Source organism: Podarcis muralis, chromosome 1 (genome assembly GCF_964188315.1).
Source record: "Podarcis muralis chromosome 1, rPodMur119.hap1.1, whole genome shotgun sequence".
In the NCBI taxonomy this organism is placed as follows: Eukaryota; Metazoa; Chordata; class Lepidosauria; order Squamata; family Lacertidae; genus Podarcis; species Podarcis muralis.
In genome coordinates, this window is record NC_135655.1 from 64890298 (window position 1) to 64917214 (window position 26917).

At 42.5% G+C, this 26917-nt stretch overlaps 1 protein-coding gene across 4 annotated transcripts; it reads left to right on the top strand.

Annotated features, from left to right (window-relative positions):
* Positions 1–4419: 4419 nt before the first annotated feature.
* TCP11L1 (t-complex 11 like 1) lies at positions 4420–26443 on the top strand. Of its 4 annotated transcripts, none has more exons than XM_028730381.2 (12): positions 4420–4915; positions 5747–5794; positions 9246–9364; positions 11300–11459; positions 12833–12965; positions 13788–13908; positions 15532–15752; positions 16790–16926; positions 17732–17919; positions 18673–18854; positions 19494–19666; positions 20328–26443. In XM_028730381.2, the coding sequence occupies exons 4-12, from the start codon at positions 11306–11308 to the stop codon at positions 20537–20539; spliced, it is 1521 nt and encodes a 506-aa protein (XP_028586214.2). In that variant the 5' UTR covers positions 4420–4915; positions 5747–5794; positions 9246–9364; positions 11300–11305; the 3' UTR covers positions 20540–26443. The 4 variants fall into 4 exon arrangements, with proteins under 4 accessions (XP_028586214.2, XP_028586222.2, XP_028586196.2 ...); XM_028730389.2 differs by having other exon boundaries at positions 9273–9364; XM_028730363.2 differs by lacking the exon at positions 5747–5794 and having other exon boundaries at positions 9273–9364.
* The last annotated feature ends 474 nt before the right edge of the window (positions 26444–26917 follow it).

A 26917-nucleotide genomic window follows, 5' to 3' on the forward strand; every position in this document is an offset into this window, starting at 1 on the left:
TTGTTCAGATGTATTCTTGATTTTAAAAAAACAACTGGGGTGGGGAGGAAAGTTTAGGCCAGTGTATGAGTGTTTAGCTTTGTTCAAACACTATTGGAAGCTCCTGAAAACTAGACTATTTGGTGAATATAATTTTTGCTCCTGATTGTCAGAGCTCACTGCCACTGGACTATAACAACCACATGGTTTCTCCGTGTAACACAAGGCTGTTGGATATATATATATATATATATGCAGGTTTTGGTGTCCTCGGGTGTCTTCCCGTGTAAAAGATACACACACACACACACACACTGTATATATACGCCCATAAATTATTACAAGATTGTTATTTGTCCATGACAAGTCTACGTTTGTATGTGACTTGTTCACGTGTTGTGAGTTTATAAATACCTTCAATCCATTTGTTGAAGGGAGTTGCATTTTTATTTTTCCAGTTCATCAATACCAGTCTTCTTGCTATAGAGAGTCAATTCATATTGTCCCTTTGTTAGGTTCCATGTATTGTGTATATAATTCAAAAGGATATTTTTAGGCCAAGTTGGTCTTGAATTAACAGTGCATGGCAGTCACTTGCCAATTGTGTAAATACCTGTGATTGTGTCTAATCTTATGTTCATGTTTATTGAACTCTGAAGAACAAATAATCCTCCACAAAGGTGAGCAGCAGCAATCTTCCGTTGGTCCACTTGGGCATAAACTCCATTGAATTCAGTGGGGTTCACAGTAAACGTAAAAAATAGGGCTTGTTAGAAAAAGCATGTTTGTTTTTGTAGGACATGTCTTGTGTACAGGCCAGTTCATATGATCCTTGCGAACACCTCAGCTTAATTGTATTTGATAGTGGCATGCTGAAAAGTTGCTTATGCCCAGGGCAGTGAGTCCCAGTGATTGCTTTGTCAGTGGCACAACACAATCCAGAGGGATTAAGTACCTGCTTGGAAAATAAGGACTGAATCATATACTCCAGGGTTGTGTAAATTACCCTTGTACTTGGATGCCAAGAGAGTTAGGGATATGCATGAAGTCACTGTTACTGCCTTCTCTGCTGATAGATCTAAAAGTACAGCTGATGGTGATCTGGAATCTACAGTTGTTGTTTTTAAAAAAACAAAACACTGTCTTGGTCCATGGAACATCTACATAAATCTGTGGTAGAAACCTAATGGAGGTTTCTGTGAACCTTCTTGGATTTAGAGGGCAGTTGTAAATCATCATTACTGCCATACCACCACTTCTGCCCTTACATGGACACGACAAGAATTGTATCAGTGCAAAGAATGCTCGTTGGTAGATGTTTTCCATTCTGTTGAACAATAGGGACCTGAAGCTAATAAACTGGCCAAGGGTGAGCAAAACTTTCCAACATAAAGGTTCGCTCCTCAGGAGACTACCACCACTGAACCCGTTTTTATTTACTGTTGCAATTGGCTCCATAATAGGCAGCCGAAAGAAATGCAAAGCTCCGCTTTAATATTTCTCACTCCTTTAATTGTGTTATTCCCACCATAATGTGGCATATTGGATTTATCTGTGCCAGTAGATAGGCTTTGAAGTATAGGCCCTACCATACTACTTGGCATTCTAGGCTTAAATAGTTACTTGCTAATTTTCTGCGCATGGGAGCATAAATAGTGCAAAGAGGAACCAAAAATAAATGGGGGTAGACTGCTTTTAATGCATTTCTGCTGATAAGAAATTAAATGCTGCTGCCTTATTTGGAAATGGTTCCAAATAAGGCATATGCTTAACCATTGGCCTTCATGTATATAGTTCATAATGTATAGTTTCTGGATGGCCAACTATGCTTTGGTTTTGTTTCTCAAAGAGCAATTCCTTATAACAGATTGCATTGGCAATCTGTGATGGAAGCCCCACTCCAAGTGTGGGCAGGGGGAGTGGAAAGGTACAGCAGGTTTATGGTACTTGGACTCAATCAGAGACAAAGCCACACCAAGGCACAGGAGAGCCGTGCAGTATAGCACACACCAGGGTGGTGCATTATTATGTGGTTGGCTCTCTGATTGCTAAAATAAGGGCTTGGGAAACAACCTATTGGGCGCAAAAATCAAAGGGATAAAAGTGCTGTCTGGTTTCAAGTCACTGCTGCAAGATAGGACCATCCCATAGTAACCTGACAAGACAATATGTCCAAGGGTTAGGTACTCATGTGACTAGTGACTGCAGAGTGCGGCTGAAGTTAGGTGTGTTGGGTTGGACTAATCTGGATCCAGTTTCTATTGCTAGGTGCTGTCTTCTGCTTCACTGACTGCTTTTTTCCATGGCTGGCTTTCTCGCCTGATGGTATCATTTTCAGCTTTGGCTTCCATTTTTGCCTTTTGCTCAAATGGCTGATTATAATGCTTTGCGAGTACTGTAGTACTGAAGCTACATTTATCTCTCTTCCTCCCCCACCCCCCCAGTTTCCTGACTTGTTTCCTCCTGGGATTTAAGTGATCTCTCTTTATATAAATAGTAAAATTGTGGATGTGTCCCTTTTCAGGCGATGTTTTTAATGGTTTATTTGATGTTCCTTAGTTTTTTTTCAGAGGTAAGCACAGAATAAACTGATTTTACAGGTACTATCACTTTCTGAAGATATCTTACTTGTTTTGTCTAAGCTCTCATTGTTTCCCCCTGGACTAATGTTCTGTTCTGGATGGCAACCAATTCTGAGCTGTAGGGAATTGTCCAAGTAGAAGTGAGCCATCAGTCACAGATCTGCAGGGATTATAAGGGAACAGAAATAAGGCACTTGAATCTGATAAAGGTTTATAATGTTAACCCTCCTACCTAGATGAAATACATATTGAGCAGGGCTCTTTTCAGCCAGAAATTGCCAGAAATCAGTTCCGGTATCTCTCAGGTGAGAGCCATTGCCATTATAAGAGAACAAGGGAGGTGTTCATGTTGATTCCCAACACCTCTTTTTCTAGAAAAATAGAAGTGATATTGAGGATTAAGGATTCCTATGCATTTCATATGTCTCCTAAACACGTTCAGGATCCTTCCAGCAAAATGACAGCAACAGACCTGTGCTCTTGGAAGTAAACATTTTATAGAGGGAAGAATATAATTTCCCTACTCACTCTCCCCAAGTTTGATTATTCCAAGAATAAACATAAGGTGATATGATCCCTGTCAGTTGCCTCTGCAGAACAATGTAGATTTATTCTCACAATGTGAATTTATTCACATGTGTTCTGTTTTGCTTCCCACTCAGCATTCACTCATGTTTTCAATTGGAGGTTAGGTAGGTGGTGACTAGGGAATAAACTTTATCTGTGGTGACACAGTGTATATCTCTCCAAATCATTTCTTTGCCCAGCTATTTAATTGCCGTCGTCTAGCTTATTATTATTATTATTGGTAGTTATAGGCTATCTTTCAGGAAGGCCCCCTCTTCTTTTCTATTTTCCTACTTTTACTGAGTGCATTGTATGTTGCTTTTGTTGATTTCTATTGTTTTTATATAGCATTTTGTTGTATCTGCTTTTGTTGTTGCATATTTGTATTGGTTAGTCTAGAATGATGTCATCTAAAGGGCTCCTTCATAGCTTTAATTATTGATTGTAGGTAGTTTGGTCAGGAGAGGGTTAATGGAAGCAGCATAATTTCCCGAGGTAACTGATAGCGCTGGCAGGGCGATCAACTACCCTCTTTTATTAAGGAGGCATCATTTAGACACCGGAGCTCAGCTCCCCATACACCCCACACCTGCTGCTGAAAGTACCCAGAGGCCCGATTCTGCGCTCTGGGAGGATCCAGTACTAAGGCATTGTGAAGCCACCGCCCCCCTGAAACCTAATGAGCAGTTTTATTTGGCGCTCTGATGCTGAGAGTCCAAATGATGCTCAGCGCCAGCCTGTAAATAAAACCGTTTATCGTAACGACGCCAGAATCTCAGGTGACTTTAATTTTATTTTAAAGAAACCAAACACGAGATAGGTGCGGGCACCCTTGAAATCTCTCACCATTCAGTGACTGGGGTGCATACGCCATTCTTTTGTCTTCGTCCCCCCCCCCCCAAGCCATGTACCCTAGGGAGCTTGGGGAGCAAGTTAACACAGCAGGACGGCATTCCCAAGTAAACATGCCCGGGGCTGCAATGCACCTGACCAGCTGGCCCGACTGATCCCTTTCGGACATTGACCAGCAACCTATTTTGCAGGACGGCTGTGCGAGAGAGCCAAACAAAGGCTGCCTCTTGAACAGCGTGCATGCTTAGAAACCTGTTTGCAGGGAGGCGTTTCCAGCACGCCCCGTGCCAGTCGTCCGCATGGCGTTAGGCTCTCAGTTCATTGTTTCGAGGTTTATCGGCGGTTTAAAATAAAAGCCGTCATAATAGTACTCAGCCCTGCCTCTGTATGTGTGCATACGGTGGTGGGGCTTTTGTGCGGCACGGCGCTCCCCTCCCTCCATGCACACGTACAGTGGGAAAAGCCTGGATGCAGCAGCGGAAGTTCTGGAACAGAAAAAAGGCCCGGGGGTGGGGAGGGAAGAGCCTTTAGCCCCTCACGCCTTCCGCCAACAACCTCGTCTCTTGATTGACAGCTATCGTGCGTATTGTTATCGCAGGCACGCGCGCGCTCCTCCCTCCCTCCTCCCGCAGCTGCCCATTAGGGCTCCTCGCGCTTTGCTTTGAGCCGCTGCCGCTGCCGCTTTAGCGAGGGAGAGCTCAGACATGGCGGCGCCCTGTGAGGAGCCGCCTGCTTCCCCCTGCCCTCTGCAGGCTCCCGGCTGCCTGTGAGGAGGAGGAGGAAGAGGACGACGACGGGGATTGCGAGGAGTTCCCGCTAGTGGCGCTGGCGTTGAGGGGCCGCGCCCTTTCCCGCCCCCCGCCGCCCGGACTCGCTTTCCGGAGACCGGGTGCAAAAAAGTTGCTGTCTTCCTGCGCTCGAAGCCTCCCTTTCGGGTAAGCGGGGCTGCGGAATGGTGGGTCTTCTTCCCCCTGCAGCCCGGTCCCCCTCCCCACCCCTTGCCATCCCTGTCTGCACCAGGGCTGGGGGGTGGTGGGGTCGGATTTTGGTGCCCCAGAGAGCCGCAAACTCTGCCCCTGTCCCTGCGCCTGCGGGCGCTGCAGCAGAACTGGCGCTGCTTGTTATTCGGCTGCATCGGGGTCCCGGGCCGGGGTCGCGACGGGGATGCGGGAGAGAGCACAACCCTTGTCCTGTGTGGGCCATTAATCCCGATTAAATCGGAAGGGATCGCATTGCTTATCAGCATGCATGGAGAGAGCGGGGAAATTCCACCGTGTCTACCCTGCCTGAAGCATTCGTCAAGGGTTAACATCCGTAAAGCATGAGTTTGTTTTGAAGGGCTGTCAAAATCAGCCGATTTCCAGTCAGTTCCCGATGCGCGCCTGTCCGGAAATGAGCTCCACTAGCACAGTGGGACTTTACTGCTAGGTAGGCATGCATGCATTATCAAGGCCTGCCTTCCCTTCTGGGCAGCCTCCCAGCAGCGGCATAGCTAGCTGCTCGGGGGCGGGGCGAGCCTCTCCAACCCTTGTAGCCTCTCCTCTGCCTTTCCCTCAAACTCATTTTGTCAAACCCCCCCCCCATGACACCCAGGGCGACTGCAGCCCCCGCACCCCCTTCCTCCGCCACTTCCTACCAGGGGCCGCATGTAAGTGGTGGGCAGGGCCAGAGGACAAAGTGGCAAGAGCAACAACTGTTCAGTTTTACCTTTGTATAGTCGGCTGGTTTCTACACACATTCATAAACCTCTCTCTCTATTCTCCCAGCCAGGCAGGGTGGAGAATTCAAGGGTGCGTTCCAACCAGGAAAGAAGGGTATGGAGCAGGGCCAGTGGTGGGGGTCCCCTGGGGAGGGGGTGTGGTGTGGTGAGCGTCCCAAGGGATGCTTGGAGGATGCTTGGAGGATGACATTTGCCCCCTAGGACCGAGGTGCCCCCCCCCCCAAATACAGGATTGCAGCAACAGTCTTTCATTTGCTAAATGGATATTATTGTTCTAATCCTATATCTAAAGATTTTCCTGGTTTTGGAATATAATGGATATATTTTATTTCATAACTCTGCAGCTCCCCAGAAAGAAATACACCAGTTCTCTGATATCCCTTATTTTTACTTTCTCTGAGTTGTTCAAAGCTTTGTCTGTGCCCACTGAGAATTTTTTATGTGTCACATTGGGAAATATATAGTTTAACTGAAATAGCTGGCACTTTACTCACATCCGTTTTTCTAGTTCTTAACCTCAACATTACATGCTTGTCTGGGTAGTCATCTTTTTAGAGTTTCATGCAGACTTTTAGGAAACTGCATAGTCATGCTGTGGTGTAAATAAAATCCAAACAAGATAATATATATGCATTTTATGAATATGCTTTAGGGCAAGACATGCTCTAACACTATAATAACCTGTTTTGATGTGTGCTAAGGAAACTTTTTGATAATGGGGACTATACAAAACTTTAAAATTTTGCTGCTTTATTTCCAAGCACTTGTCTACATTCATATGAGGATGTGTGCATGATGGTAGAAAAAGTGAGTGGGGAGGAAGCCTCAGTTTTTCTTTTTATGCCTGTAAAGCCACCTGGTTTGAACTTCATTGATTTAAATCAGTGCTGTGCCATTTTTTTTCTGTGTGATGGTGGTGGGGGGGGGGGGAGCATTTTCTTGGGAAACAATGTACTCCACCCCTGCTGTAAACAGTGCTGTTAAAACTTGGCTGCAAAGTTTGGAAGACATCAAAGAGGAATTCTGTCTCATTGATCTGTATTGCTCTGTTTCTCTCATTCTCCTTTGCTGCCTTCTGTTCAGAAACCCCTTAATTGGGAGGTGGCAGGGTGCAAACCTAGCTGGAAATTATAGCCTTTTGACATGGATGTCATTTTTCAATGCATATCTGCTGGTTGCATAGGCTCATTGTTATGGAATAAGTCATTATAATGATTAGCATATTTTTAGTGTGAGCGTCACACTGCCCAAGGTTCTGAAGCTGTGAAGTCCTGTCTGAAATTAAACCCTGTGGTTTCTAGGGAAGGCTATGGTGGTTGCTTCTCAGAAGTTCTGTGAAATAAACTCAAGGATGCGCAAGCCCGCCACACATCAATCAGGTTTATTCATTAGTCTAAACACAAGCAGGTGCAAACACATACTTCTAGAGGCAGACTCAACCACTTCGCTGATTAAATACTTCTCACCTGTGCTGGCAAGCGGTTCATAAACCTTTAAGGGTCATTACAGCACAAAGGCTACTGCATTAAAAGGAGGAAAACACACAAAACCAAAGTGAAGTTGGAAATGCTAAAATAGAAAAGAAAAGATTGAGTGAAAAAAATGAGGTGGGTCTAAGAATGATGGGGAAAGGGACCACCAAAGAACTTCTGAAGAAAGTAAAGAGAGGGCAATCTGGGAAAGCGATGATAACAAGTGGGGAGGATCATATGGGGAAATGATATCAGGATTAAAAGGAAGTAAGTGTTGAGATGAGAACTGAATGGGAAAGGAAAATGATGGAAGTGTCTGTAGAAGTACTGTAGCATATTTCGCATGATAAAGGCAAGCATGTTAGGAAGAAACCTCGGCTAGAACTCATCTCCCTGACATTTAGTGAAGGAAATCTTTTTTTGTGTGTGTGTAAGGAAAAGGATTCAGTCATATAGTCTGTAGTCTGAGGTGGTAGAACCCAAACAGGTTTTACCGTCTCGGTTACCCAAATCTTTACTGTCATAGAACCCATATGTAAAAGTGGTCAGAGGGATGGTAAATGTGACTCTCCCCATCTTTTTTTTTTTGTCCAATGAACTGCCATTATTGTTTTCCTCTCAGTGAGACTCTGAACCAAAATAAATCGTGCTGGAGAAAAGCAGCAGATGTACAGCAGTTTTTACTGGGAGGGGGAGTTAGTTTTCCCAACCCACATATCCCTGCTTCCATTCAGTTGCCACTCCACCACTTCATATGGAGTTGGCAGGATCCATGTTGGATCTGCCATTTTCATATCTAGCTTGTCTCTCGGTGTCTGAGAAATCAGCCTTCTTGATGGGGATGTTGCTATTTTGGATTCTTTTTCACGAGCATATGCTAAAAGACTCCATGATGTCAGAGGCTGTAGAACTACTTGGCTGGAGTTGGTCACACAGGCATAGTTCTGCTGTTGAATGCGCTCAGAAGAATCCAGTGCATTGTAGGTTGCTTCCTTTTTTAATTTGGCAATTTATGGACAGCCGAGCCATTAAACTACATATGACACCAGGGAGCTTAGTGCAAACCGTAAATATGTGTAAATCATGGGTATAGTTAGGGATGTTTAATTTTAATTATTAGAGTGGAAAACCGGTTATTTAAATCCCTCATTTCCTATACAGTCATCTGTTTCCAAAGCTGGGGTGAGAAAATAGCAACATGGTACACTATAATCTAGCAAAGTGTCTTGTTTTGTTCTATTTGTTGAAGCTCTTTGCTTAATCCATAAACTATTAACCAACACTTACTTCGAAAAACTGAAGGCAGCACTGGTAGAAGTCCAGACACAATTCTGCCTTCATTGAAAACTCTGTCTGCTCTAATGTTTCTATTTATTTTAGAAGTTTTGTCTAGAATGTGAATAATATATTAAATATACAAACAGGTGTCGATGCTGGGTTATATCAGTCATACATACTTTGGGTCTTCTGGGTTTGGGAAACTTGTGTTTGTGTCAAAACTCAAGAAGATGAATCCTGAGAAAATTCTAACTTTCCTTTGCATCAGAATGTCAAAGAGATGAGTAACTACTCAACTTTTAGAAGATATCTGAAGGCAGCCCTGTATAGGGAAGCATTTTAATGTTTGATGTGTTATTATGAGATATATTTCTGAATGTTAATTAACTCAGTGTCACTTGTGTTGAAGTAAACTTGACAGAATGCCTAGTGGATTCCAAATGCTTTTCAAATGATGCCAGTGAGTTCGAAAGAGGCATTGTGAATACAAAATAACTAGGATTTTTTTCTACACACAGCAGACAGTACAGTATAATGAAAATAGCAGTGTGACTGCAGGAAAATGTCATATGGGAAGGATACTGCTGTGACAGCCTGCCTTTAAATTCCTGTGATCAGTCACAAGCCTATTTATGTATAAATTGTATCTAAACAAGTAGGGCCTCCTTCCATGTAAGAGATTTGGGAGGCTTGGGATGCCAGATTCCTGTGCTTATTTGCAAATCTGCCCTTTGTTACTGGCGTTTTGTATTTGCTGCTGTGGAACCTAACTCTGTTGTGATGGCTTTCTTACAGACCTCTTGCTTCTGTTTGGCTTTGCAGAACTTGAAGCTGTAGTCTCGCCCCACTGCTTCGCTGGCTCTCTGCCCTTTTCTTACACCCTGAAGGCTTGGTCCAAGGACATTAAGTGAGAAGTAAGTGTGACAGTTCATTTATGTGACAATTCATTTATATGGCAAAGAGGCTACCATCATCTAGTGCATGCCCTCAGGATCATGTGCCTATGATCACATGAGGCTGGGGAGTGGGACTGTGATCAGTCACCCTGCCTGCCCTGTTTTGCAGGGTGCTCCTGGGGGGTGGTGACACCCTTCCAAGTGGCCCCATGAGCTGGAACCTTGAGCGCTTGGAGATCCATCTCATGCATTTGGAATGCTGATGTGACTCCACTAACATGAATGGCATTGTGGAGAGGCTGGGGTAATGGCATCTAAGGGGCAGGCATGTGTTTTCCAGCCTCATGCAATTATAATATGATCCTGAATGCCTATATAGGATTATAGACTCAAAAGGTCAGATTTCCCGCCCCACCCAGACTGCTCAAATCCCATTTGCTACCGCTGAGCAATTCTTCTTAAAAAAAATTTATAGTAAGAATTGCGTGAGGCATTTCTTCTTTGTTCTTCCTTTCCTTTGTCCATTTTGCTGATTTAGAGGCTTCCCTTCTAGACTAGCTAACCAGGCAATCAGCCAGCTTTGCATATCCCAGATGGTCTTTACTGGGATGGATTTTGTTTTGTAGTCTTAAGCGATGAGAGGCAGTATCTGATTCATATCAGCATTTCCTGGGGAGATGAAAGACAGATCTTCATATCCATCAGCATCACTTGTCTCATTGCTCAGCGACTTGATGCTGAAAGTGTGAACTGCTTCCCATAGTCTGTGTTCTGTTTGAGATGATGTTAGTTTGGTAAATGTGTGTGATCTGTGGTGGCAATTGCACATCTTCACATCATTGGATAGCAAAGGTCTCTTGTTTCATCACTTACTGCCTTTTAGGTGAATTAATGTTCTAGCAGTAATCATAGGGGCCAGAGTTTTTTGGGGTTTTTTTTTTTTTTTGGTTTTTTACAAAAGCCATTGCTAAAGTCTGAAAACAGAACATTTTCTGAAACGAAAAGTTAAAACCAGAAATATTCTAGAAACATTTCTGGGAAAGTTTTCTGGTGCCCTAAATTGATGGGGAACTCCCTTAGCATGTATGACTTATATTTAGTAAGCAAAACTGTATGAACACATCAAAGTCCACCCCCCCCCCAGTATACTCATAACTATTTGAAGTCAAATATTTTATTGGGAATAGGTTGAATCAATTAAGTACACTTAATGTAGTTCTAATATGGTTTAAATGTTACATGCAAATTAATTAAAAAGCATTACTTGAATAGTATTTTTGTTGTGATTGTTCAGTAGCATACATTTCCTTATATGGTTACATTTCACAAAATTAAAAAGGTGACAAAACCCAGGAAATTGTTGAAAAATGTTAACATACTTTAACCAGACCCAAATAATTTTATCACGCATGCATGTATTTTATATGCATATACATTTATGCTTCGTCAAATATAGCCACCTGAGAAAAGTTAATTATAACTTTAAAACTGCCTTATTTGCCTGGTATTATATCTATTAATTATGTTACTAATTAAGGTTATAATACCATGTACTTTGGGAAAGGGATTATTTTCCAGCCTATATCACAGCTCTTAATATGCCATGATGTCAGAGCTACTATCTTTCTGTATTTGAAATTACAGTTGCTGCTATGATGATGATGATGATGATTATCTATAATCCTTGTTAGTTGATTGTTACCCAAACGTCTCCAGGCAACATTGTCAATATTGAAACAGTGTTATTTTATTCAAGTGTTTTTAAATAAATAGGTGTAACTTCTGTACAGTACATATTTCTCCCCTTCCCCCCAATTTCAGAGAATTTCCCCTCAAAATTCTTAGGTAGAATCCTAGTTGGACTAACTGAATTAGATGCAGGATTTAGCAGAGAATTTGGCCTCAGTGGGAGTGTGTGTATTGGTTTAATTTATTTCTTCTTAATCCAAAAAGCTGAGAATGTCCCAGGACCCAGGCAGGCCAGATACAAGTGAAGGAACATCAGGTAAATCAGAAGATAATCAGCAGGACAACTTGGATAACTCCGAACAGTCTTCCAGAAAAAAGATTCGACAGAATACGCCAAGTCCCAGCAGAGGCAATACACCTCAAGGTAAGCAAAATTACTAATTCAAACCTGACTTCCCTCTTCAGAACCAAAATACCCTCCAGGAGTTCTCTCTCTGTGTTCTGTACACCAAGGTAATTTTCTCACTATAAATGGAGCATTTTCTGAACAGTATGTTTTTTTATTCAATAAAACGTATTTATTAAACAAGTAGTAATGTTGAGCCAGGCTTTCTACCTCACTTTGTGATATTGCACCACATACTCCAATGCATGGGGAGGAAATAAGACATTGGATTGACACCCAATGTTAGAATTGTGGGTTGTATCCAAAGTAGTGCTACGTGAATGTTCTGTGAACGCAAGGACTTCTACTTGAGCAATTGAATGTTTTATCCCGTCCTACTCCCACATGCCCCCTAAATCTGTTCTAATGGTTTCCCCAAATCTCTTGAGCAGTTTTGGGGAGGGTACATGCAAGGAGAGGGTGTGAAAGTCATGGAATCACAGAATTGTAGTGTTGTAAGGGACCCCGAGAATCATCTATTTCAAGCGGCTGCACTTCAGGAATCTCATTGCACAAGTGAGAATCCTAGCATTACTGGGGCACATTAATAGAAAACTGCCCCATGCTTATTTGTAGTCCAATCTCAATTTTGATTTCCTGAAGCTGGAAATCTTGCAGCTTTTCCTTTCTGTTTCTTCCTCAAATGCCAAAGTTTTTGGTTGCTTCCAATGTCGTGAATTCAACATACCTCACACATTGATGAAGGGCTATATCTTTTGTTTCCCTTTAATAGCCCTCCTTTCCAATTTTCCTCTTTGACGTTATTGTAGCACAAATTCTGCCCATCTGACAGCTTTCACTTTCCCCTTTTTGTGACCATACCTTCCTTTCTCAGAAGGCTTGGTGAGGAGAAGCATATTCCTTCTCTTCATCTTTGAATTTTACAGGCACGGAATTGCACAGAATGACCTGTAAACAGCCCACTTCTTTGTGCAGCTTCAAACATGATGGTAGCATACAAACTCCACAGGATGGTTAGAGACTGAACATGGCAGCCTTCCCTACCCTGGTGCCCTCCAGATCTTGTTGGACCAACTCCCATCAGCCCCAGCCAGTCAGGGATGATGGGAATTGCAGGCCAACCATATCTGGAAGTCACCACATTGGGAAAGGTTGAGATGCACCATTAGATAGCTTATCTTTTTTGAGGACATTCTTGAAACATAGTGGACATTTACTTCTACTATTTCCAGTGGTATCTTCGATTGTCCATCCTTATCAATTCTTAGGTACTGTAAACTTTAAAATAATACAGGCCATGCTCAGTGAGATGGGAACAGTCATCTTTGTTAATTTACCATTTTTTAAAATTAATGGGACATTTTGCTGAAGTATATTTCATTGCCTTACAGCCAGCCCTCCTCAGTTTGTGTCAGTGGAGGAGCTAATGGAAACGGCAAAAGGAGTTACCAACATGGTGTTGGCCCATGAAATTGTCGTCAATGGAGGCTTCCAGATTAAGCCAGCCGAATTGCCAGAAAACAGGTAATATGTCTATTGTCACAGGCCTAAAAAGTTTAAAACAAAAATATAATTTTTGCTGTACGAAAAGGCAACTAGTGGATCCAGGGGTAGGCAAAAAATCAGTTAAAAACATCTCACTGTTTTTACATGGAAGTGAGAAATACAGAAAATCTTGTGGCTGGCCAGGCATTTGTTAAGAGAACATAAGCTTGTTAACAGTGGATACACCATATTCTGTTTGCCATGAACCAAATGCATGGGATCCTCCTCACCCTGTGAACCACATCCTTTCCCCCGAGGCCATCAGCAACAGGCTCATCTAGCCATGAAGGTTAGCATTGTACATCTAGCTCAAGTGTTATATCCTATATGTAGTCAGGGAACGTTATGTTCATGTTTCTACATAAAGTCTGTTAAGAGCATTCCTGCCATAGGAGGAGATAGAATGCTTACATCAGAATACACACATAATCAGCTATGATTCAAATTTCCACATTCACCACACAACTCATTTAGGAAGCTGTTTTGCATATTATCTATGGAGGGAGTTCTCAAAACCTTCCAGCCCTTCTGGCAGCTACATCCCCTATCCTTTTCATCCCATTTTGGCGACAGAGTCTCCCTTACATGTTCCTTTTGAGCTAGAACTTCCTCTTGGACGCAGTGAATTATCTTGTTCTCTACCAATGTATTTTCATCAACTGTAATGTTGGACATTTCAAGTAACCATCTAACTGCTAGTGATGGTTCCCCCCCCCCCTCGAAGCGTCACAAGCTCATTGTACTTGGCTTTGTGTTAGAATTACCATTTCAGTTTTCTTCTCCTGTTGTGTTGCTTCTCAGCCTTGAAAGAAGAGTAAGGGATATTGTCCACAAAGCTTTTTGGGATTGCCTGGAAACACAGCTAAAGGAAGATCCACCGTCATATGATCATGCAATTAAACTTGTGGGAGAGATCAAAGAGGTAAGAGGGGCTAATGTATTTCCATAAGCATACTTCTTGTCCATACATGATTCTACATTGTTTAAGGGTAGTTGCAACTGTGTGAATCCCAGTACAGGTCTTCAGAGACCTACACTCTTTCCTGCTCCCAGTACATTTCTTCCTTCTCTTTGCTTCCTGTTTTCTAACTAGTAGCCAGCCCATAAAAAGGTTCTGCCCTGCTTTCCTGCGACTGCTAAGTTCCTTTGGCAGGTGCTTTGTCAAAAGCTTTTTGAAAGTCCAAGTAATTATATTATCTTCCAGATGGACTTCATCTATGTTGTCTGCTAATATCTGCAAAGAGTTGTAAATATATGATGAGGCATGATCAGAAGCATCTTTGATTTAGACAACTAGAGATCCTCATGTCCTGTTCGAGCTTCACAAATGCGTTTGATTGGGTACTGCTGGAGCCAATGTACAAGACTAGATAAATTAATTGGCCTGATCTATCAAGGCAGGTCCTATTTTCTTAGACCAGTGGCATCTTTAGTCTAGTGTCCTGTCTTCAGCGTTGACCCTGTTTCATAAGGGCATGGACTGGTGGCAGGCAACACCTGAATCCTTTGGATAGCTTTGCAGTGCTTCCATAATGACTCATAGCCTTAAGCCCTGCCCCACTGTGCTCTGGAATCAGTATGGCAAACAGTTTCTGTTGTCTCGTAATCCAATTTACAACCTGTCGCTAGTGAAAAATTATATCGGTCACAGTCTGCCACTTGATTGACTGAGGCATTTCATTCCTCTTCCCTAGCCCCTTTAACATCTGTGCTGGAACTACTCATTGTGTCTCCGCGTATCTTCAGAACCTGCACACTGCTTCTCCTCTGCAAAGTGAGGTCAGTAGAAGGAGATTTGCAGGGAAGAAGCGGCAGCAAGAGAAGCAGAGCTTAATCCTACCCTCTCTTACAGTTTCCCCCTTGCAATCTGCAACCCCATCTCTGTTTCAGACCCATGTTTGTGATGGAAATAATCATTCTAAAATTTCAGCAAAGTGGCAGTTGAAGAACAGGTTAAGTACCCTTTCTCACACCCCCTGTTTCCCTGCTGATGTCCCTCCTTGACACCACTTTGCACAATGGAAGCATCAGACGTGAGTTTAAGGATATAAAATGGAGCAGAATTTGTCACCCTTCAATACACTGGAGCTTATGCATGCGTACACACATAAGCACCAGAGTTAACCCCCTGCTCCAGAAACCAAGGGTTGCATCCAGCAAAGTCATCCTGTTTGTGCAAGGGCTTCCACTTTCAGAATGGAACTACCCCTCCGTCTCCCCACATTCCATCCTCCAAATATGCTCCAGGGGGTTGGAAAAAGCCCTGCAATAGACTGGTGGGGGGATGGAGGAGAGGAAGGGGATGTTCTTGAGCAAGCAGAAATCCTTGTATACATGGGATTCCTTCATTGGATAGAACCCCGAAACAGTTCTTCTGTACAAAGTGAATGAAAACTTCTATGAAAACTGTTAATGATTTGACCTTATTTTACTTTTCCTAGTAACACAATATTGCTGCAACTGTTAATTCACTTTGGAATAGTGTTGATTGATACAGCAACATAATACTGCTATGAGCTAACAAAGGAACATTGCTTTCTTTCAGACGCTTTTGTCTTTTTTGCTGCCTGGCCATACTAGATTAAGAAATCAGATTACCGAAGCTCTAGACCTGGAGCTGATAAAACAGGAGGCAGAGAATGGTGCCCTTGACATTTCAAAGTTGGCAGAGTTCATTATTGGAATGATGGGAACGCTCTGTGCTCCAGCTAGAGACGAGGAAATTAAGAAGCTGAAAGACATTCATGAAATTGTTCCCCTGTTCAGGTACTCACATTAAATCAGTGTCTGCCTATGGAAAAATACTTTGAATGTTTTTGATAACCATTGGCAGAATACAAAAATTATGCATGTAGCAATGAAATAATACATGTGTGTGTTCGTGATTGTTTGATGGAGAAGTTACTGGTGAAAATGCAAGTGCAAGAATAGTGAATAATATGGAATATTTTTCCCCAAGACTACTTTTATAGAGGCATTCATTGCAAGTGGGCTTTCCCTCCCCAGCTAGTTTAGAAAGTAAATAAAACCATGTATACTCCTAAATGCACACAAAATGTGGCATTTATGTCTATCCCTCCCTACAGCTTTAGTTGACATGTCAGACTGAGGTGGGCATTCATATTTTGCTTGTATGTTCCTCAATGATGAAGGGGAAGGGAAAGGAGGAGAAAGATTTTTTTCTCCACATTGGATACCAGATGCATGGGAAAGTATTCTAGTCCGGCCTTCTGCCTGACATTGTAATTTCTGTATGGGAGGGGGCTCTTTGTTTTTGTAAAGATGAGCATTAATTCATGTAAGCCCCGACTGCAGTCGGAAGCTGTCTCAGGCTTATCATCTAAGCAAGAATTGGGCGATAGTGATCTGAAAAACTCCTAAAGGTAATTTTTAGCATATGCTAACAGAATTGGTAATTTCTGTTAGCAAGGTAATTTTAATACATATGCTAACAGAATTGTTCTCTAGAAAGCACTGTATTTCTTCCTGTTCTTTAAAGGGGGATTGTTCCTAGTTCTCCCCACATAGTTCTTCAGTTAGATTACTTAAATATGATTTGCCCCCTTAGCTCTTCACTTTTTCATTTGTTTTATCTCCTTCTTTTACATTTGATAAATATTGCAAATTTTGAGGGCATGTGATTTGATTTACTGCAGACATTTAGACATGCTGTATTTCTTATTGATACCGTTTTTTAAAATACTGTGCACTGCTTTGATTTTTTTTAAAAAAAAATTAAACGATTTATAAATGTCCTTAAATAACTACACACACCTGCTTGAAATGTCTTCTTGATTTTGCAGAGAGATTTTTTCTGTGTTGGACTTGATGAAAATGGACATGGCTAATTTTGCTGTCACCAGCATAAGGCCACATTTAATGCAGCAGTCAGTTGAATATGAAAGGAAGAAGTTTCAGGAACTTTATGAGAAACAACCAAGTATGGTTTTTGTTATTTTGCATTGCTAAATGATCTGCTTTTTGTTTATTAAAAGACAAATTTATTAAGCTGATTCAGTCCTTAATTTGATAATTATGCCAAAATAACTCCCCATGAACGGCAGAAAGCTTACTGAACTCAGTGGGGCTTATGTCTGATGAGCTGTATATGGGAGGTCCTTCTGCATAAACTTTGGGTGTTTCTCAGTGCCATGAATGGGAGCATGCAATGCAGTTTAAATATTGCAGTTTTAGCATAACTGTATTAGGGGGGAATGAGCAGTGCTAATAAAAATAAACATTCAGAGTGCAAATGTCTGGATATCTATTTCAGTTTTTAAAGCCAAATTATTAACCAGCTAAAAAAATTCAGTCAGCTGAAAATCCAGAAACAATAGGCCCTTGGGTAGAATTATTCAACATGTCTTCACTCTTAAGGCCATCTTCCCTAAGAACCGACACCCTTCCCTAAATTTCTTTCACATTGGAGGTGACGCTGATCCGAAGTAGGGAGATGGCTTTTTCATAGCTCCAAGTATGAAATACTTTAGATGTGATGATGAGAGACCTCTCTATTCCCCTAGGCATTTTAAGTATTGTTTCACATCTTGCACCTGCTCATCTTATTTGTCAGCTGTTTTCATGTCTTTTGTTTTAAACTGTTTTGATTGTTTTTATTTTGTTCATATATCACGCAAACCATTCCGTGCAATCAGTTTTGACCAAGGGCGGTATAAAAATATTTCAAATGGATAGGCAGGAAAATGGGTTGATGAGGAAATGGTCTGGTTTCTCCCTCAAAACAGATTCCTTAGATTTCGTCACTGAGTGGCTGCAAGAAGCTGCAGATGACCTGAGATCCAGAATGGTGCCTGCTATTGATCATGGTGCCACGTCTACCAGTACTGCTCCTGTGCTCTGTCCTGTTGCTGTACAGAATCATGCATACCTTAAGCTCCTCAAATGGGATCATCTGCAAAAGCCCTTTCCAGAGGTAACTATTTGCTTCTCTGCAGTTACTATAACAATGTTTGGATTGGTAGGGTGCATTCAGACATACACTTGAACTCGCTTGGGCAAGCCCCTTTGAATGCGAAGGATGGGGATGAGTATGGGATTGTGTGGTAGTGTGGGATGTGCTTGTTGTTGTTGGTCTTTAGATTATTGTCTTTGAACCTAATCTTTATGCTGCATACAGTGCGTTTGGCTGATGGTGTCAAGATGTGCTTGTGTGTGGCAGGCAGCTACCATAATGCTGCCTCATCCTCAGTGGTTGTGGGCAGCGGGGAGGCATAGTTTAAATGGAGAGGCTGACTACCATCTGGGCTAGAGGTCTTGGCGTTTGGTCTTTGTCAGCTCTTTTTGGGCCCTCTGCTCATCCAGAAGTTCCTGGTCGCTTATACACTGAGTCCTCTTGTCAAGTGGAGCTGTTAGTCAGTCTGGAAGAGGTCTATGCTCATCTGCAATCTTATCATGGATGAAAGGGCTAACCTGACATGTTTTGCTGAGGCTTGGGTGGATCGGCTGTTCTTGCAAGGATACTTAGTACAGCACCTGGCTAGACCAGAGGATTGAGGTGAGGGTGCTGCCGTTATCTTTAGAAGCACTGTCTCCTTCACCAGACAGTCTCTTGAACTAGGAAATGAACGTTGAGAGCTTACACTGTATAACTATTACATCATCTTGCCTTCTTCCCTGCATTCTGAATTTACTATCCTCTGTTGTGTTAAAAAAAAATTTCCCCCAGACTGTGCTAATGGACCAGAGCCGCTTCCAGGAAATGCAGCTGGAACTGGACCAGCTTATTTTAACTGGAGCGATTCTTCTGGTAACATTCAATGCTGCAGGCACAGCGCTTTCAGGCTTGCCAGCATTTACGGCCAATCTCAAAATGGTTATCCGGGTACTGCTGACAGGTCTACACCTCCCGTGAGTATCGTGCGCCTTTGAGGCCCTTTATAGGGTGATGCAGAATGATATAGACGTCAGTTTCAACTAGATCTTGGGCCTGTTTTGAAAGGAGACTTGCACATTCTTCTCTACTTCTCCAAGTAGTAAAAGGCTTTAGAAATTATGAGGAATTTCCATTATGAAGAATAATTAGCCTTTCGGATAATTCTAATCTTCACATTTGGAGTAACCTTTGATTATATCACTTCAGATTACAGGGCTGTGGGAATCTCCTGATACTCTCACATGTAAGAAATAAAACAGAATGGGAAAGGGTTATAGGTAGTTTCTTGTGTGGAGAACATTTAAACATATGCATTCTGAAGAGTTATGAGTCTGAATTTTTCTTAATGTAGCTCCCAGTTGTGTCTAGGAAATTGCTGACACCCCCCCCCCCAATATAGACACACCCGCTTGTTTCTTTGAGAACTCAAATTCCCTCTTTAAAAAGGAAGTGGTTGGTGTGTGATGATTCCTCCAGTAATGTTTCCTCAGTCTGTAAGGTTTTTACCCATATAGCTCATGTTTGATTGGCATACATTAGCTAACCTGTCAGTTCAATTCCATGTTGCTTATGAGCTGTTAAAACATATTAGAATTTTGATCATCTTTTTCTAGCTCCTTCAACTTGAGTGAAGCATTGGCTGTCATAAGTGAAAAGATTTGTGCTGAAGTTAATAGCTGCCTTTCCCAACATGGATTCACACCTTTCACACTTGAGAAGGAGACGGAGCTTAAAGGACAGATCCAGGCTGTGGCCAAGCCTAATAACACTGTGTGCAAACTGATAGGTATGCTTTGCAGATCAGATGACTGCTCTTTTCCCTTGTGCAAAATCCATTGTTCTGCATGTCTAAGTCAAACATAACATTTGAGGACATGGGTATATCTTATTTTTGTAAAGTGAAGGGGATAGTAATGCTTCAAATGGGTGAATGCACTCGTTTTGAGATGAGAGATTGTATTGGCTGCATGTGCGCATCATAAGACTAAGCCAAAAATCCTGGTTTCAAGAGCCAGGATATGCACGAACAGTATGCACTTGTAGGCAGCCCCTTTCTTGCTGCTTCATTCCTCCCTTTCTTGAGCTGCAAAAGCAAGCCAGGACTGAACCATAGCTTCTTATTATATGCATATCCTGAAACCATGACTAATGGCTTCAAAACAAGCCAAGGTATTAAACCAACATTAAACCTTGGTTGAATGACTCTGTCTTGTTTGGAAGCTAAAAGCCAGTTTCAAAGTTTTCATGTAATGGGAAACTATGCTTAAGTGCTGGATCCTGTAAAGGGAAGCGGCAGGAGCAGATTTTGTTCTGTCTGTGATTGCAATAAGACGGTTGTATGAAAATGAAAATAAAGCACCATTATGGGCCTATTTGATGTGTATTACCAAAAGAAGAATTTTGGATCTTTCAGTAAGTCTTACTAATAATTTACTTCCCTTCTCAAGATTCAAGAATCCAGTCGTTTCTGGAGAGCTACCTTGCTTCTGGCCATCAGAAATCTCTTCCTGCCATTCCTGGTGGATTAGGCCCTATTCAGAAAGAGCTGGAGGAAATTGCTATCAAGTACGTTCGCCTTGTTGACTACAACAAGATGGTCTTCAGTCCTTACTATGACGCAGTTCTCAGCAAAATACTGAATGAAGAAGACTCATCTTAGCTATCTGTGAGCAAAACTGGGAAGATGTCAGACTCATTGGTATGCTGCCCTAAAGAAGATAGGGCAGGAGAAGGCTGTTGCACTCATGCTTTCTGTCAGAATGATGAGGGTTGGGAAACAGAGGCCTCTTTCAGACCCCAGTTGTTTCCTGGGGATCCCCACAGTCTGTCTTGGTATCCCCTATTCCCCACCAGACCCCCTCAAACACAGACCAGTCCTGTTTAGGAACTTAAGTAAAATTCAACACAGCACAGTTTTATTTAGGCACTTGTGTGTTGGAGGTAGAGCGAGAAGTTCCAGGATTTAAATGTTCACTTCCCCCTGCTTTCACCCAAGTTTAATAACTGCTCGAAGCCAATGCCAGTCAGCCATTGGACTAGTGCAGAGATGTGCTGCTCCCATCCCATCCTGGTCCTTCTGGCTGCTGTGTATGCAAGTGTGCTTCTTTACATGGATCACTGTTATTTGGATCAGGGTGGTCAACTGTATGTGTTGTAGAAAGCTTACAATCCTTGGGCAACAGCTTTGCTGGAAATCTTTCACTAATACAGTAGCGATGGTTGAGTGGTGAGTGGATACATCAGGTGATGTAAAAGGTACATGAAAATACACCAGTTTAGTACTTACTAATTCAAAGCAAGTAAGAACTGATGGTGTATTGACTTTTGAAATATGGGCTTGGGGGTAAGACTAAAATGTTAGATGTTGAAATTATCCTATTAGCATGTACACTGGTGCAAAAGGGGCTAGTAAACTTCTCTTTCTATATAAAGTTTTAAATAGTTCTGAAGATCATCCCAAAAATTGTATAGGTAACTTCAGTTTCCAGATACTCAAAACTTGGATATTGGTAGTTAAAGCACTTTATATGCAGTCTGCAACACTCTTAAGTCCTTCTGCCAGCCAGGTTTTTCCCCCTAAAGTATTTTATTCTGAACTGCAGATATTCTACCAAAAGCGTATATAACTATATTTTTGTAGAGTATTTTCTGGTTCTTCTCTACTGCAGTATTCACATTCTGTAGACTCTATATATTGTTTCTCCTTTCGAAGTGAAAACAAAAAGTCTGATGAGGGAATTTCTTCCTCCTGTATTGCTGGAGGCATGAAATGCTAATATAGGTGAGGAAAACTTTGGATATCTGAAAAAGTTGGATAATGGAGTATCCATTTAAGTTCATTCTGGAATTTATCTACATATGATAAAAGCCTGTGATTTAGGTGAGAAGTTGGGCTAGCTCCTAGCTTAGTAATATAATACTGTGTCCCCAATCCAAGTGCTCTATGTACATAGTTGTACATTATGAGCCTACAGCTTAGCATGCTTGGCAGGGGGTTGGACTCAATGGCCCTTGTGGTCTATTCCAACTCTATGATTCTATTCTATGATTCTATGTGTGCTTGCAGAGAGATTGCTGGCACTGATCATGGTGGATTCTTCCTCCCCACCCTTTTACCTCATAGAGTAGCCTTTGGAAGGCCTGATCCAGCAGACAACCCACAGGCAGGAAGTTTCCCTCTGCCCGTCGCATCCCCCTTGCTGGACTTGGATGCAATACTTTTATTTGAATGTTAGTGATTTTAAATTTATAGTAGGAAGTGGACTACCTTTAATGTCCCATGGAGTTTATAGAAAACTTTCTGCTAGGTTTTAAAACAAGTGTTTTTTTCAGGAGTTCATAAACATGTGACTTATTGGATACTTGAGGACATTAACTGTTTCTTAGGTCGGCTCTCTTGTTAAAAGTTTTCTAACATCAGAGACATGGATGTGTATGTTGAGTCACAAATATGGGAGGCAAAAATAATTCTGTGAATTGGCTTTTGAAATTGCTTTTGGTTGAAAAGCCACAATGCACAGTATGCTTCCTGAATGTTTAGTAGCTGTTTTAATCTTAAAAGGGAACAAAGATAAAAGCCTCTACATTAGTGCTTAAGTAATCTCTCTGAATAATAGAATTGCTGTAAAGCAGACCAGCCCCCACCCATCATTATTTGATGAAACTTCCTCTGTTTATGGGTTTTTTTTAAAAGAGGTTCTCTTTAACTATTCGGTCCATTGTGTTTGAAATGTGATGCTCGTGATGTCTGGATATACGGCAAAGGTATAGGGCTAAAAGGTTTTCCTCTGTGAAAAACTGTGGTTGGCACCTACCTGAAACGTAGATCTATGAGGTTTGAGTGAGTCTGTGAGGATGGGTTTTAGGACCCACCAATGCAGCAAAGGCAAGACAAATGTCTTGGGAAGGGGGCGGAGCTCCCAGCATTCCTCAGTCTATGGACTCGACAAGTGGAAAGCAGGCACTGAAATTCAAATGGTTATGAAATAGAACAGTAACAAGGACAAACATACAATCGTCCCTCCCCAAAAGTAGAACCGCAACAGGAGTAAGTTTGCCTTGAAAGCAAGGCTTGATAATTACGCAGCCAACCTAATCCCAACAAAGTGATACTTCCAATCAACTCTCAAATTTTATTACACTCATTGAATATGGGTGTGGCCCTTAACTAGCTCACTCACACTATGGAGACCTGTATTTCAGGCAGGTGCAAATTGCACTCATAGCGGGAGTGAGCCTGTCTGGTTGGGACATAAAATGGCTAATCCCAGTTTGGGCAGGACCTTGACAGTTGATCTGGGAAGATCTGCTGAAGGACAGCCTCAACCTCAGCTGAGACATGCTTGTCAATTTACTGTAAAATTGACATACTTTTAAATGACATACTTGTCAATTTTATAGTGTTTGACAAAAGGTTTTTGGGGCTACACTCATATCTGCTTTACAGATATCCTCTAAAGCAGTGTTCCCCAACCTTGGGCCTCCAGCTGTTTTTGGACTACAACTCCCATCATCCCTCGCTAGCAAGACCAGTGATCAAGGATGATGGGAATTGTAGTCCAAAAACAGCTGGAGGCCCAAGGTTGGGGAGCACTGCTCTAAAGGAGCACTGGTGGAAAGGCTGCAGCCCTTGTGGAATTCACTGCCACATTTTTTGGTATTGGAATCTTTTGAATTTTGTATGCAAAGACAATGCAAGCCTTAGCCCACCTAGCAAGGATGGATGTGGAAACCCTGTGCCCCAGAGTGGGCAGCTGAAAGGACACGAAAAGGGAATCTGTCTGCCTCAAATCTCTCTGCAGTAAGGAGGGATGCTTCTTACTGCGGGTCTTTCCCTGTTCTGCCTCCCTGCCTGTTCAAATATGATTTGTCTGTAGCATTGTCTATGCACAAAATGATGTGAATAAGGCAAAACTGAGGGGAGATGTGCTGAATCACCAGGTAGGCTGTTGTGAGTTTGAGCTAGTTGACACCCCCCCCCCACCCCAAAATAGGCTACCTTCACAGGAGACCACAGGGCCTGAATTGAAAGATGTTGACAGAGACCCAGCCCAGCAGGCTGTCATCCAGTGTGATGATGGCTCGAGTTGGATCTTCAGGGGGAGTGCCTTTACATAAGCTGTGGCTATTTGTCCGCCAGGCAGAGATGATGTGGAATCGTGAGGTGATGGTGTCTTTCTGCTGTCACCAGTCACTGGTGAGTGCTTCTAAGGCAGTAGCACCCACTGTGATGGCTTGGCATGGAGCTTTGCCCAAGGTGGTGCTTGTGATGCTGATATGCACACCCAAAGGCATGGGACAGCTGCATAATGACCACTTTTTTTTGCTTTTAAGGGACTTCTGGTGGCTGCTTTAATTCAGATTACTCTGTCCAATGCTGAGGGGATAAACCCTCTTACTGTGTCCAGAAGTGTCCCTAGATGAACCAGTTGTTTTTTTGGAGCTCAGGTGCACAGGGTGAAATCTAGACATGTCTCAGTGGCATCTCCAAATTGTGCATGACCATCTTTCAGGTGTAAAGTGTGGCAGAGTAGATTAGCAACAGGAAGGTACTTTCAGCAGTTCTGTAATGTCAAGAAGTAGAACATAAAACTTGTTAGCCAAAACAAGCATATTTTTTGTACTTCAGCAGAGAGTTCCACTCATCCTTGGTCACAGATGTAAATGGAACAGGAACTGGAACTTATCTAGTCACTGGCTTTGGGTCAGGTAACTTGGTCACACCTGTGAGAGGTGCAAACAGCACTTCAACTAGATTTATCATTATCATTGTTTATTTGTATGCTGCCTATCCATAGTTAAAACCATTCTCAAAGCAGTTTACATGAAAATAATTACATAACTGCAAACATAACAAAAGTAGCCATGAGTGATAAATAAAATGTACACAACATAATCGAAAGATTTAAAAAAATAATCAATCAGTACAGTGGTACCTCGGGTTACAGACGCTTCAGGTTACAGACACTTCAGGTTACAGACTCTGCTAACCCAGAAATAGTACCTTGGGTTAAGAACATTGATTCAGGATGAGAACAGAAATCGTGCGATGGCGGCGGCAGCAGGAGGCCCCATTAGCTAAAGTGGTACCTCAGGTTAAGAACTGTTTCAGGTTAAGAATGGACCTCAGGAACGAATTAAGTTCTTAACCAGAGGTGCCACTTTATCAAAAACAGCAAAATTAGTATCTCAAAAGTTAAATCTTGACCCCCCAACAAAAAATCCTGAACCCCACCCCAAGAATTTGTAAGTATCCTGAGTAGCAGGTCTTCCAGAACTCAGTCAAGATGGTCCCCAAGCAAGGAGGGAAGCCATTAGCACCCCACCTCCTGGTCCAGGGCCCTTAATCCATTGTTTACCCCAGGCTGCCCAGCTCAGGTTCCTCAGAATATTCACAGCAGGTTCCCTCACTTCTTGTAGCGGCAGTGCCATGTAGCCCAGCTGCACCAAATGGGCCTTGACAGGTCAGCATTTTGGCCTTGCAGATCCAGAATTGGGTGAACCTCTCTGCCTCTGGGATGTGGGAAAGTGAGGCCAGGAGCTATTCTAAAGGAACCCCCTCTCCTGCCAGCTTTTGACACTCTGCCAAGGTGCTTCCAATCTTCTGGGCATTCCGAGCTGCTCTGTGTCCTCCATGGAACGCCAGAAGGAGCAGTCCAGGGCCTGCTTCCCCTCTGGCAGCTGCTTTTTTATTGGGAAGGTCAACAGGGGCCACTTCCTGCATTTCCCTTGGGATGCAAACCATTGCTCCAGCAGACAAATATGGCGACTGGGGATGAGAGACAAATGGCACTCACCATAAATGCCTCAGACACTTCTGAATGCAATCAGATGCTTGGTCAAGCAGCCAGCCAGCCAGCCAGCCACTCTCTGTCTCTCTTAGGACAAGAAAAAGAGAAGGAAAACAACAAACAAGCCTGAAGAAAGTCAGAATAGAAGGACATAGAAGCAGAAAGCAAAGACATGTGCAGCTTGCAGTAAAGGCAGGACAGATTAAGGAATGCTTAGATCTCCTCCTCCTCCTTCCCAATGTGTTTGTCACGCTGGTGAGGCCTAAACCTGGCAAGGCTCACTCCAACTCAGGAGATAGATGAGTAGATAAGATGCCCTGGGCTACCACAAAGTATCAAATCAGTGTTCTTAACATGGAACAACATTGACTACAACCCAACAAAAAACAGTCACCTCTCCCATTGATATAGACTTCACTGTGCTTAACTTTGGCTAGGTTGTACCTCTTGGGTCTAGAATTGCCAAAGTAAAATAATTATTCCTCTGTTATATTAGTCACATTGTTCCTTTATGCTTAGCTTCCTACACATCTGACCATTTAAAGAAAAGAGTGCTGCTTGATAATTTGCAACAATAAGTTCTTCTAATATTGTCTGACTTGTATTTCCTTGAAGCTGTTAATGTGATATTGTTACTGTTTTTCTTATGTGTTTTATGTTGCTGCTGTTTACTTCATCTATGCACCACTAATGTGAGACTGTAACTCATCTGTGATAAATTTTTGTGTGTACTTTACATGTTGCAGTTACAGATAAACAGCGATTGCCCGCCATTCTTCTTTCTGGTCTGTATGCAGTTTTTGCTCCTTTCATTACTTGTTGCAGGCAAGTATTTTATCTTTTTAATTCCCCCTTAATATCTATGTATGTGTTCAAGTCCTGGAAGAAAGAGCTATAGCTTAAAGTGCAATTCTACAAGAACTACTGGTATGCGGAGCAGTGGTTGGGTTGGTTGGACTGCAGTGCTCACCTTCTGTTGCAGTGCCGCTGCATACTGGTATAAAGAGATTTGCGAGGACAGTGAGATAGGAGACCTCTGCCTTGTCCCTCTGTTCTGGTATGCAGCAGTGACACAACCAGAAGCAGGTGAGTGATGTGGACTCCCCCATGCCATCTGTTACTGTGTATGCATTATTGCCATTGAGTTATTTTAGCTAGTAGATTACGTGAGAAGCAGTGCCACTTGCCACATAAGGAGGTGGTTACAGTGGTACCTCGGGTTACAAACACTTCCGGTTACAAACTCT

Bases quoted from the DNA above. Each gene is read 5' to 3' on its own strand.
- TCP11L1 (XM_028730381.2), top strand. From the start codon at position 11,306: ATGTCCCAGGACCCAGGCAGGCCAGATACAAGTGAAGGAACATCAGGT. The intron at 11,460-12,832 runs GTAAGCAAAATT...ATTGCCTTACAG, and splicing joins CAGAGGCAATACACCTCAAG to CCAGCCCTCCTCAGTTTGTG. The intron at 19,667-20,327 runs GTATGCTTTGCA...TCCCTTCTCAAG, and splicing joins CACTGTGTGCAAACTGATAG to ATTCAAGAATCCAGTCGTTT.